The sequence below is a fragment of the Petromyzon marinus genome, unplaced genomic scaffold (genome assembly GCF_048934315.1).
Source record: "Petromyzon marinus isolate PM22_M1 ecotype Great Lakes invasive population unplaced genomic scaffold, UKy_Petmar_22M1.pri1.0 PM_G_Scaffold_41, whole genome shotgun sequence".
NCBI lineage: Eukaryota > Metazoa > Chordata > Hyperoartia > Petromyzontiformes > Petromyzontidae > Petromyzon > Petromyzon marinus.
Genome location: NW_027422993.1, coordinates 910,377 through 922,620, shown reverse-complemented (window position 1 = coordinate 922,620; position 12,244 = coordinate 910,377). Strand labels below are relative to the sequence as shown.

At 47.0% G+C, this 12,244-nt stretch overlaps 1 protein-coding gene across 1 annotated transcript in view; it reads right to left on the bottom strand.

Annotated features, from left to right (window-relative positions):
- LOC142917085 (uncharacterized) overlaps positions 1–11,648 on the bottom strand; it is a 40,506-nt gene extending 28,858 nt beyond the window's left edge. The window contains exons 1-2 of the mRNA XM_076061781.1: positions 11,468–11,648; positions 767–826 (exon numbers count right to left, since the gene is read on the bottom strand). Of these exons, the coding sequence (XP_075917896.1) occupies positions 767–826; positions 11,468–11,648 (241 nt within the window). The remainder of the gene's footprint in view (positions 1–766; positions 827–11,467) is intronic.
- Positions 11,649–12,244: the final 596 nt, after the last annotated feature.

The following is a 12,244-nucleotide window of genomic DNA, read 5'->3' as shown; positions in this document are numbered from 1 at the left end:
AATAATTATACAAGAATTACCACAGATTTTATAATTCGACTGATTCGTCGGCTTAATGGCCACGACGGAGGTCATCCGGACCTACCATATGCGATAGTCTGGCCTGTTGGTGTGACCCCCTTTCCGAAATCATACGTCCTCTCCCCATTGCGCTGTCAGCCCCCCCCTCCCCCACAACTTGTAAAACTTGTAAAACGATGGCACCACCAGTGCCAGTTTGCACGGGCAACGACGCTGTGGCTGGCAAGCCTTGGCAAGGTGGCGCATCGCATACGCAACATCTACCCGCGTGCTGTGTTCACGTGCTGTGTGTCACGTGCTGTGTTCACGTGCTGTGTTCACGTGCTGTGTTCACGTGCTGTGTTCACGTGCTGTGTTCACGCGCTGTGTGTCACGTGCTGTGTTCACGTGCTGTGTGTTCACGTGCTGTGTTCACGTGCTGTGTTCACACGCCGCTTGTGCACTGGATCTTTACAAAAATAGTTCTGGCCGCGCTGACAATTTCGGCAGGCTCCTCGAGAAGTTGCGACTCCCTGGCGAGCGTGCGTAAAAACTGTCAGAAAATAAATAAGTGGACTTTTATTTCCACCCCCCTCCCCCCCCACCGTACTTTTTGGAAAATCTAACTTAGAATTGGCACGAGTCGTAAGCTGTTGTTTTGGTGTCAAATTTCTCGTGACAGCCGACACGGCAGCAACCAACTCGGGGGGGTGTTCGTGTGCCTGTGCCTCTGTGGCGATGGCTCAGTCAGCGAGCGGACACTTGCCTGCTCGGTTGGACTGGTCAATCATGGGCTGCACTATCCCGACGGCGAGCGTTGATGAACCTGCACAGAAACACAAACGGCAACGGCAAAAAACAACAACAGCAACAACAACAACAGCAAGGGCGATGACGACGACGTGAGTTGAGACAGAGAAAGATGAATGAAGCAAATATTTTTTATTTAAAGCTTTCGTGACTGCAGTAATTCATATTCTTAGTTCTTTCGGTAAAGTCACGTTGAAGGGAAACAATAAAATAATAAAATATCTATAAAACAATAAAATAAATTCTCACGACGTTTCGACACGCGCAGCGATTTGGCAGTTTATTTAGAAGGACTAGTCCATCTATGTTCTGAAAAGAGGAGGGGGGAGACGGAAAATTTAATGTATGCTGTCTGAAAGCCACTGTAAGCGTGAAGAATCAATTAAGACCTGAAATGGTTTATCAAATAAGGTCTTAATTGATTGTTCACGCTTACAGTGGCTTTCAGACAGCATACATTAATTTTTTCGTCTCCCCCCTCCTCTTTTCAGAACATAGATGGACTAGTCCTTCTAAATAAACTGCCAAATCGCTGCGCGTGGCGCTGACGTTTTTTTATAAATAAATACACCGTTTAAAAATAAATAAATTAATGCAAACCGACACACCTGATGACGACCGTTTGTGTTATGGCCGAAACGTCGTGATAATTTGTATTGTTTTATATATATTTTATTATTTTATTGTTTCCCTTCAACGTGACTTTACCGAAAGAACTAAGAATATGAAGCAAATATTATGGTACGCAAAGGGTTGAGACTGGATAGTGTTTTAATGGGTCATCACGGAGCTGAGCATCGGTGTCAGTTCATTACGTTTTTGATCCAGCTGGCGATGATTGGGCAAAAACTTAGCCCCACTGTTGACCCAAGCAACTGAAGGGCGCACAGACCAAGTGCTTCGAACCGAACGTCGTGTGTTGTGGGCTACGTCGAGCCTGTTAGAAGCAGTACGGTACGCTGTTGTACTCTACTCCTATGTCCCCCGCCTCGTAATACTCGCACGGATCGGCGTGGTAAAATGACCTCCACAACCCGCACGGCAAGGGGGAAGTCCTCATCCAGAAGTGGCCTGTGACAAGGGCTGTTCACGTTGTACGAAGAATGTTATAAAAATAAAACACGTTACGTTCCGAGATAACGGAAGAACGTTTTTGGTAATGGAATGTTAAATGAATACATAAACCAACAGTTTTCATGCCATTCCTCTATAGCATAACTCTGTACATCGATGCCTTCACCCCACGTTGCAACAGCATAAGTGCATAAACAGTGGGCCTTAAACATTGTCATGACCCATCATCATTTGTACGGCCCTGCAAACCACATTCTCCGCGTTACATTTGATCTTGGCACACCATATCAAAACAGCCATTCTGATGCCTAACATGATGCTTGTCATTGTGTTTATTTTATAGATTCTGGGGGGGGGGGGGGGGGGGTGGGATGAAAATGCTCTTAAATAAAATTTTCACCGCCCCCCACCCTCCACAAATTTAGCTCAATCGCCTCTTCTTCTGAGTCTCCTTTCATTTTCTAACCGTTTCAAACACCGACAGTGCCGCGCTCACTTCACGTTCACGCGTGCGATGCAGCCGGTATTCGCCCGCACTTATCTCTGTGTCACACGCAGATTACCATGTAGGCCTACGATGCCACACCAGCGGGGCGTTGTTCTCAAGCCTTTTGCCATAATAGAGAGGGACGTTACGGGTCTGAAATAGGTAGGGCGTGAAAGAACAACAGGGAAATAACGTTGGTTGTGTGTCCACCTATTCCCCGTTGTGTCCATACATTCCTGGTTGTGTGTCCACCCGTTCCCCGGTTGTGTGTCCACCCATTCCCTGTTGTGTCCATCCAGTCCTCGTTGTGTGTCTATCCATTCCCAGTTGTGTGTCTATCCATTCCCAGTTGTGTGTCTATCCATTCCTTGTTGTGTGTCTATCCATTTCCCATTGTGTGTCCATCCATTCCCAGTTGTGTGTCTATCCATTCCCAGTTGTGTGTCTATCCATTCCCAGTTGTGTGTCTATCCATTTCCCGTTGTGTGTATATCCATTCCCAGTTATGTGTCTATCCATTCCCAGTTGTGTGTCTATCCATTCCCAGTTGTGTGTCTATCCATTCCCAGTTGTGTGTCTATCCATTCCCAGTTGTGTGTCTATCCATTCCCAGTTGTGTGTCTATCCATTCCCAGTTGTGTGTCTATCCATTCCCAGTTGTGTGTCTATCCATTCCTCGTTGTGTGTCCATCCATTTCTTGCTGTGTGTCTATCCATTCCCAGTTGTGTGTCTATCCATTCCCAGTTGTGTGTCTATCCATTCCTTGTTGTGTGTCTATCCATTCCCAGTTGTGTGTCTATCCATTCCCGGTTGTGTGTCCATCCATTCCCAGTTGTGTGTCTATCCATTCCCAGTTGTGTGTCCATCCATTCCCCATTATGTGTCCATCCATTCCTGGTTGGGTGTCTATCCATTCCTTGTTGTGTGTCTGTCCATTCCCAGTTGTGTGTCTATCCATTCCCAGTTGTGTGTCCATCCATTCCCCATTATGTGTCCATCCATTCCTGGTTGGGTGTCTATCCATTCCTTGTTGTGTGTCTGTCCATTCCCAGTTGTGTGTCTATCCATTCCCAGTTGTGTGTCCATCCATTCCCCATTATGTGTCCATCCATTCCTGGTTGTGTGTCTATCCATTCCTTGTTGTGTGTCTGTCCATTCCCAGTTGTGTGTCTATCCATTCCCAGTTGTGTGTCTATCCATTCCCAGTTGTGTGTCTATCCATTCCCAGTTGTGTGTCCATCCATTCCCCATTATGTGTCCATCCATTCCTGGTTGTCTGTCTATCCATTCCCGTTTCTCGACCTACTTCACCGCCAAACAACACAACGTGGCAACTGAACTCCCCTCCACACCGCAACCTCTTTCTCTCTCTCTCCCCACCACCACCACTAGCCTCATCCCTCTAATTCCCAGCTCCCCATCACTACATCCCCTCAGCCCCACCTCCCCATCACTACATCTCCCCAGCACCCCCCCCCCCCCCACAACTCACCCCCACAAATAGTACCGCAGCCGCTTTCTCCCATACAGCCAGACCTGCTGCAATGGGAACTCGTGGGGTTACCGCGAGGTCAGGCTGGGTGGCAGAGTAACCTTTCTCAATCCAGAAACGTTTCACTACAAGCTCTATCGGAGACTGGCTTGGAGAATTTGCGATATTTAAGGCGGGCTTCGTGCCACAATATTTACTGCAAAGACGTCTCGAGGAATCATCTCTGGAATGGTTGTACGCACCAACCAGATTGATATTTTGATTTAAAGCTTTCGTGACTGCAGTAATTCGTATTCTTAGCTCTTTCGGTAAAATCACGTTGAAGGGAAACAATAAAATATATATAAAACAATAAAAATTCTCACGACGTTTCGACCATAACACAAACGATCGTCACCTGATGACGTTTCGACCATAACACAAACGGTCGTCACCTGATGACGACCGTTTGTGTTATGGTCGAAACGTCGTGAGAATTTTTATTGTTTTATATATATTTTATTATTTATTGTTTCCCTTCAACGTGACTTTACCGAAAGAGCTAAGAATACAGATTGATATCATTCCAATTGATATCACCTCTGGCACACGGAATAGTGCCAAATGATAAAAATGCGTTGTGTAAAAATGGTTTTCAAAATAAAATGTCTAATTCCAGAGATTTGACAGGGTGAACGACGGCGCGTTTGTTCTCATATTTGATCAATTTTTAAAGCGCAATATTACATTCTTTGGACAAGCAGTTCCACCGTATAAACCTGGGATAAAGTCAGAGGTAAATAATATCCTCTATCCCACCCCATCATTGTGGACTCTTCCAAGCTACAAGCAGCGCATCCGTCTTAATCATGATGCAGGGGCTTCGGTACACTGTTTATATTGAGGCAAATCAAAAGTACGGGGAGTTCTGAATCTCTGGCAATTGCATTTTCGAACAGTTTAACCCCTGTGTAGAATAATACAGCCAATTTATTCCGTTGGTTTATTATTATTTTTATTTTGCACACCGTTAAGACAACACACGAGAGCAGGATTGGAGTGCTTTTGGAAAACCGACAACGAAAAGCAACCGTAATCGACGCGTGTCCCCGAAGAAGAAACCATTCAATCGGCGAACGTTGCCCACTACAATGAAGGGCCCTGCCTCACGTGCCGGAGTGAGACGCGTTGCGGCGTCGTCGCAACGACGACGGCACGGGGAAGAGACCTTCGTCTTCTTTGGTTCTTTCGGTAAAGTCACGTAGAATGAGAATAAAATAATAAATTGATAAAATACAATAACACAATAATATTCTCACGACGTTTCGCCCACAACGCAAGCGGCCTTCAGCACTGTCCTACCAGACATTCTCGTCCCCTTCACCTGATGAAGGCCGCTTGTGTTGTGGCCGAAACGTCGTGAGAATATTATTGTGTTATTTTATTTTATCAATTTATTATTTTATTCTCATTCTATGTGACTTTACCGAAAGAACCAAAGAAGATGAATCATTGCAGTCACGAAAGCTTTAAATCGAAATTCAAGAGACCTTCAACCCAGCGGTGGATAGACGCCAATGCGTAAACCGCGGCATCGACGGAGCAGGTTGTACGGTCACAGGTTAAATTTCGATTTAAAGCTTTCGTGACTGCAAGGATTCATCTTCTTTGGTTCTTTCGGTAAAGTCACCGCGTAGAATGAGAATAAAATAATAAATTGATAAAATAAAATAACACAGTAATATTCTCACGACGATGAAGGCCGCTTGTGTTGGTTTTATTATTTTATTCTCATTCTATGTGACTTTACCGAAGGTCACAGGTTACTCATCAAGCAGTCTTTTTTGTTTGCACTTTGACTGCTTGTGTTGTGTTTATTGCAGACACGATGCCTTGAATAAAGGTGTCAGTTTTTGTGCCAGTTAAAAGGGTAAAACCTGTTCCTAATGGCAGCGGCCTTTGCAAACAAAAGGGCATTTTGCTACTCTTTGCATGGCAACAAGTTGGGACGCGTCTGGCGGAGTGGGTTAAGTGTTTTTTTTTTAAGCTGCGCCACCGTTCACGCTGCTGCGGGGTCAACTCTCGACCTCTGAACTTCTGAGTCGAAAAGCAGGCCCTTCATAAAACATCGCCATCGCGGCCCGTTCTCGGTTGTAGTTGATGCGGGAAGATCACCGAATCCGTTCAAGAGGCTTCTGACCCATCCTGCCGCATATCGAAGCCACCTATGGAGGCCCGCCACTTCCCCCACAATCCCCCTGGGTCTTTCCACACGGTGTCAGCCACAGAAAAAAACGAGGATTTGCTTCTGCAATTACAAACGGCATGCTCCAAAGTGCTGCCCCCCCCCCTTTTATATTGACTCGTGATGTGCACCTATGGAGCAATGGTTAGTTGGCACACTGTGTTATAAACCTGGCGATCCGAGTTCGGATCGCCAGGTCAGCGGTGGTCGGGTGATATATGAAACCAGTCTTGGACACGGCCCCCACTTCCTTCACCAACCCGCACTGCCCAGCGTGGTGAAGTATGTTCATGAACAACCACCCTCACGACCGAAACAGTCGTGGGCTGACACAGGTAAAAGATGAATTCGGATTAAGGCTCCGCTATTTGATGTGTCCACAAACGAGACAGACTCGATGAGCATTCGGCAATATTCCTCAGTTGGAGGTTGACCAGCAGCGACCGATTGCCGCTGTGATTGACAAAGAATGCGGTACATTTATTTTGGAGACCTTTCTCAACCCGCCGCTGGACGGACACCTTCCCACTCTCGTGTTCCCTGCTACACTTACGAACGTGCCTCATCAGTGTTGTACCATGTAAATGCCAGAAGCGTAGACATCTCTGGAACACATGCATCCAATCCATCCACCTTCTTAAACCATTTTCACCGCTGAAGTGTACACCCTAACCTCCCCATACATTTCAGCTCCCTTCAAAGTTTTATTCACCAGAACCATAATCGCACAACGCTGCTATCCCAACGATGCAAGACACTGCTATTGCCGCCATATTGCAATTACCCAGACTGTTTTGCGCAGCTGTGATGCCACTCCACCAAGGATTTGCCAAATTTTGGCCACTGCCACTTACACACAAATTTGAAGCAGTGCTCTATCGACCGTTATTTTAAGACTGTCTACGCCCAAAGTGTACGGGTTAACCTTGAAAGAACATTGTTGGTTATGTTACCATTAAAGCTCCCACATTTCTAATTAAGTAAAAAGAGGCATGAAAAGCACATCAAAACATAACAATTGAGCGTCTAAGAGTCCGTACGGGACCTATCAGCAATGCGGAACATTAATGGGCCCACCACGGAAGTCTTTGATGGAGTGTAAAGATGTTAACCTTTTGCCGAGAAATCTTTTGCGGGTCAACCTTGGCCAACAATCCCCGCAAATGCTGTTGCAAACATGAATTATCCTGGTTATTGGCACACACGCACGTAATCCGCAACGTAAAGTTCTCCTTATTTTAAATACGTTGCAATATTTACTCCCCGAAAAACAATTTGAGAGGATTTTTTTGCTAAGTTGGTTTGGGTTAATGAGTCAACTCCTGCTTGGCGCACTGAGCCGCTGCATGACCTCCACTTCCGCTTTGTAATGAGCGTAAGTACGTGGCTGGAACGCGTAAAAATATATATGATAATAATTACAACAGAGTAACAAAAAAATGTAATTCAAAAAAATTCCAGGATTTGAAATTTAAACTTTTTCTGACCTTTTAAATATTCGTGCTCGAGCTAATTAGCACTGCCACGAAAAACCAAGATGACCGATTGGTGGGATTATAAGCTGTGTTGTAATAAGAGCGAACTTTTTCTCTACCCCCTCTTCTTCCACTCCACCCTTTTCAAACGAATTCAATGTCACTGCAGAAGCACTCGAAGCCTGTCTGCAAATAGTAATGGTACCGGGTTACTTTTGTACACAATGTTCCCGCTGTTACCTGCAGCGCAAACACACCTAATATAACTCCATGTTAATAGACACACGGTATGTAACTATGTTCGCAGTACGTAACTGCAGTGCGTTTGTATACACATACACAAACAGCGGAGGAAAAAAAACGCATCTGCGTAATCACTTACACGAGTTATTTTATTTTTTTACCATCAGAATTGACCCTGAATGCAGGTCAGCTGTAACAAAAAGGCAACCTGTGACCTGCACGGTTGGCGTTATTTATTTATTTAAAAAAAATGTTCTCTTTAAACATTCGGTGAGCGTGGAGGGAATGGTTTGGGTGGTGGTGTAAGAAATAGCGGTAGTTATTTCGCTCAGCGATGGAAATCGGCGCGAGCACCTTGGCGTTTCCGTGGCAGCATCAAAACCTCACCACTGTGATTTGTCAAAGTGATCCCGGCAGTCTGACTGCGGTTACCATGAAAATGTGGAAACGTGCGCCTCCGATCTGGGACGCAATGACTGCGATGCCGTGGGGAATTCGTGTTTAAAATTTGCAACATCAAACCCCTACTCTCCTCTCTTCCTAGCCCGCCCACCCCCACCTCCACCACAATTCCTTGACTCGCTATTCCCGTGCAAGCCCCCGCATAGCAAATTCCACCAAGTAGGGCGCTGAATCGCAAAATTGCCACAAATTGAGATGCACCCCTGCAGGTTACAAAAGCAACAAATATTTATGAATACATGGGAATTATTTACTTGGCCGCTATGTCAGTTAAGCGGAGGTTGTTTGAACATACTTCACCACGCTGGTCATTGTGGGTAGGTGAAGAGAAGGGCCTAGCAGCGGTTCAGACATCGAATGCCACCGATTTTAACTGGGTTTTTTTTACAATATACTAAATATCAGAGCGCTGCACTGCAAATTCTATTGTTTTATTTAACTTCCATGCTCTCACAGCTATGCTTCCTGATTTCAACAACCTGTACTGACCAGTGTGGTGAAGTATGGTCAAACGACCCCACCCACGGCCGACCGAAACATAAAAAAGGTGTAGATTTATTTTCTCGGCTCCGATGCCACCGCCGCCCGAGCGCCCCGTCTGAATGAGCATCTGTGGACTCGTTCCGGCGTCTTCGCCGATCTTGAGCTGTGTGTAGGCGAGCTCTCGACTCACTCGTTCGTCCACTGCACAAAGATCCCCCCCCCCCCCCCGTATAGCCTTAACAGACAGGTGGGACAAGTGCTGTTAGCGAGCAGCACACGCGAGGGGGTGGGTGGCCAGCACCACACCTGGCCGCTTTAGTCTCTTCAGTGCTGATTTATATACAGTGAGGGAAAAAAGTATTTGATCCCCTGCTGATTTTGTACGTTTGCCCACTGACAAGGAAATGATCAGTCTAAAATTTTAATGGTAGGTTTATTTGAACAGTGAGAGACAGAATAACAACAAAAATCCAGAAAAACGTATGTCAAAAATGTTATAAATTTATTTGCATTTTAATGAGGGAAATAATTATTTGACCCCTCTGCAAAACATGACTTAGTACTTGGTGGCAAAATCCTTGTTGGCAATCACAGAGGTCAGACGTTTCTTGTAGTTGGCCACCAGGTTTGCACACATCTCAGGAGGGATTTTGTCCCACTCCTCTTTGCAGATCTTCTCCAAGTCATGAAGGTTTCGAGGCTGACGTTTGGCAACTCAAACCTTCAGCTCCCTCCACAGATTTTCTATGGGATTAAGGTCTGGAGACTGGCTAGGCCACTCCAGAACCTTTGATGTGCTTCTTCTTGAGCCACTCCTTTGTTGCCTTGGCCATGTGTTTTGGGTCCTTGTCATGCTGGAATACCCATCCACGACCCATTTTCAATGCCCTGGCTGAGGGAAGGTTCTCACCCAAAATTTGACGGTACATGGCGCCGTCCATCGTCCCTTTGATGCAGTGAAGTTGTTCTGTCCCCTTAGCAGAAAAACACCCCCAAAGCATAATGTTTCCACCTCCATGTTTGACGGTGGGGATGGTGTTCTTGGGGTCATAGGCAGCATTCCTCCTCCTCCAAACACGGCGAGTTGAGTTGATGCCAAAGAGCTCTATTTTGGTCTCATCTGACCACAACACTTTCACCCAGTTGTCCTCTGAATCATTCAGATGTTCATTGGCAAACTTCAGACGGGCATGTATATGTGCTTTCTTGAGCAGGGGGACCTTGCGGGCGCTGCAGGATTTCAGTCCTTTACGGCGTAGTGTGTTACCAATTGTTCTCTTGGTGACTATGGTCCCAGTTGCCTTGAGATCATTGACAAGATCCTCCCGTGTAGTTCTGGGCTGATTCCTCACCGTTCTCATGATCATTGCAACTCCACGAAGTATGGTCAAACTAGCCACGCGACTGAAAAGAACGAGAAGGCCTCCATCGTAGCAGTGGATTGACAAAGAGCTTCAAATTATAATTATTACCAATACACTTATATTTATATAACTCCATGTTAATAGACATACGGGTGAACTCTGGTTATCCGTCTCTCATTTGGGGAATGTTGAGTTTATCCACTTCTAATTTGGGGAATGTGGCATTGCAACACCAAGCCCTGAACAGAGACGGCTAATTTATTGTCACGCACAGCGATGTTAGTGTACAAATTACCGTGAAAAAACACGGCGACAGTCAGAGGAACAGTGGCAACACAAGCCAACAATCTTGTCAGAACTATAAAATTGTACATTTACACGCGATAACAAGTGCATGTTCAAAACTTTGTGACGTAGGGGTTGGAATTCAAGCATACTTTCATGGTGACACTGCAACACACATGCTAACAGACTATACAATTGTTTAAAATGCAAACGTAATTGCAATACTCAGGCATGTTTTTTTAACAGTTTGAATGTGTCTCAGGGGAAACATTCAAACTGAGGCCATTCGATATCGCAACGAAATCCACGCAAACATTACTGGGATTGAGTAAAATTGCCTTACAATTTCGATTTAAAGCTTTCGTGAATGCAAGGATTCATCTTCTATGGTTCTTTCGGTAAAGTCATGTAGAATGAGAATAAAATAATAAATTAATAAAATATTATTGTGTTATTTTATTTTATCAATTTATTATTTTATTCTCATTCTATGTGACTTTACCGAAAGAACCAAAGAAGATGCCTTAGAATTATTACGTAGAGAACACAATCATCTCCACGCTCGTACTCCAATGTGGGAATCACAGCCTTAGGGCAAAGGTATTGCCTCGGGGATTTTACCACGGGGCCTAGGGGATTTTACCACGGGGCCTAGGGGATTTTACCACGGGGCCTCGGGGATTTTACCGCTGGGCCAAGGGGATTTTACCGCTGGGCCTCGGGGATTTTACCGCTGGGCCAAGGGGATTTTACCGCTGGGCCAAGTGGATTTTACCACGGGGCCAAGGGGATTTTACCACGGGGCCAAGTGGATTTTACCACGGGGCCTCGGGGATTTTACCACTGGGCCTTAGGGATTTTACCACGGGGCCTCGGGGATTTTACCACGGGGCCTAGGGGATTTTACCACGGGGCCTAGGGGATTTTTTGCGCGGTTTCTGCTCCGATGGCAGCCAATGGTATGGGCCCCCGCTCAGGGTGATCCTACATCACTCCCTGAGGGGGACCCTTCGCCGTCTCTCTCTGGGTTCCAGCACCGCCATCGTGCCAACCGCGGAGCCTTCAACGGAGCCCCCCCACCACCACCGCCGCCGCCGCCGCCGACCCGGCGAAGATGAAGCCCGCGTTGATCGCCGTGCCCGGGGGCTCGGCGCCCGTCAGCGGCGCCGGCTCTTCCGGCGGCGTCCCCAAAGCGTGGGGGGCGCTTCCTGGTCGGGTGAGAAGAGACGCCTCTGCAGACGCCGCCATGGGCGTCCGGACTGGCGGCCACCTTGTACTCGCTCGACTGCCACGGGAGTGTAGCGTGACAACCTCCGTCAGCTGGGCGTCCCGGCCCACCCGAGGCCTCCTCCTCCTCCTCCTCCTCTCACGGAGTCGTGGGCTCTCTCGGACCTGTGGATGGGTGAGTGGGTGAGTGAGTGGGTGAGTGGGTAGGTGAGTGGGTGGGTGAGTGAGTGGGTGAGTGGGTGGGTGAGTGAGTGGGTGAGTGAGTGGTTGGGTGAGTGGGTGAGTGAGTGGTGGTTGAGTGGGTGGGTGAGTGAGTGGTTGAGTGGTTGAGTGGGTGAGTGAGTGGGTGAGTGGTTGAGTGAGTGGGTGAGTGGGTGGGTGAGTGGGTGAGTGGGTGAGTGAGTGGGTGGTTGACTGGGTGAGTGAGTGGGTGATTGTGGGTGTGTGGATAAGTGGGTGGGTGAGTGGATAAGTGGGTGAGTGGTTGAGTGGGTGGTTGACTGGGTGAGTGGGTGGGTGTGTGGATGAGTGGGTGGGTGAGTGAGTGGGTGAGTGGTTGAGTGAGTGGGTGAGTGGTTGAGTGAGTGGGTGAGTGAGTGGTTGACTGGGTGAGTAAG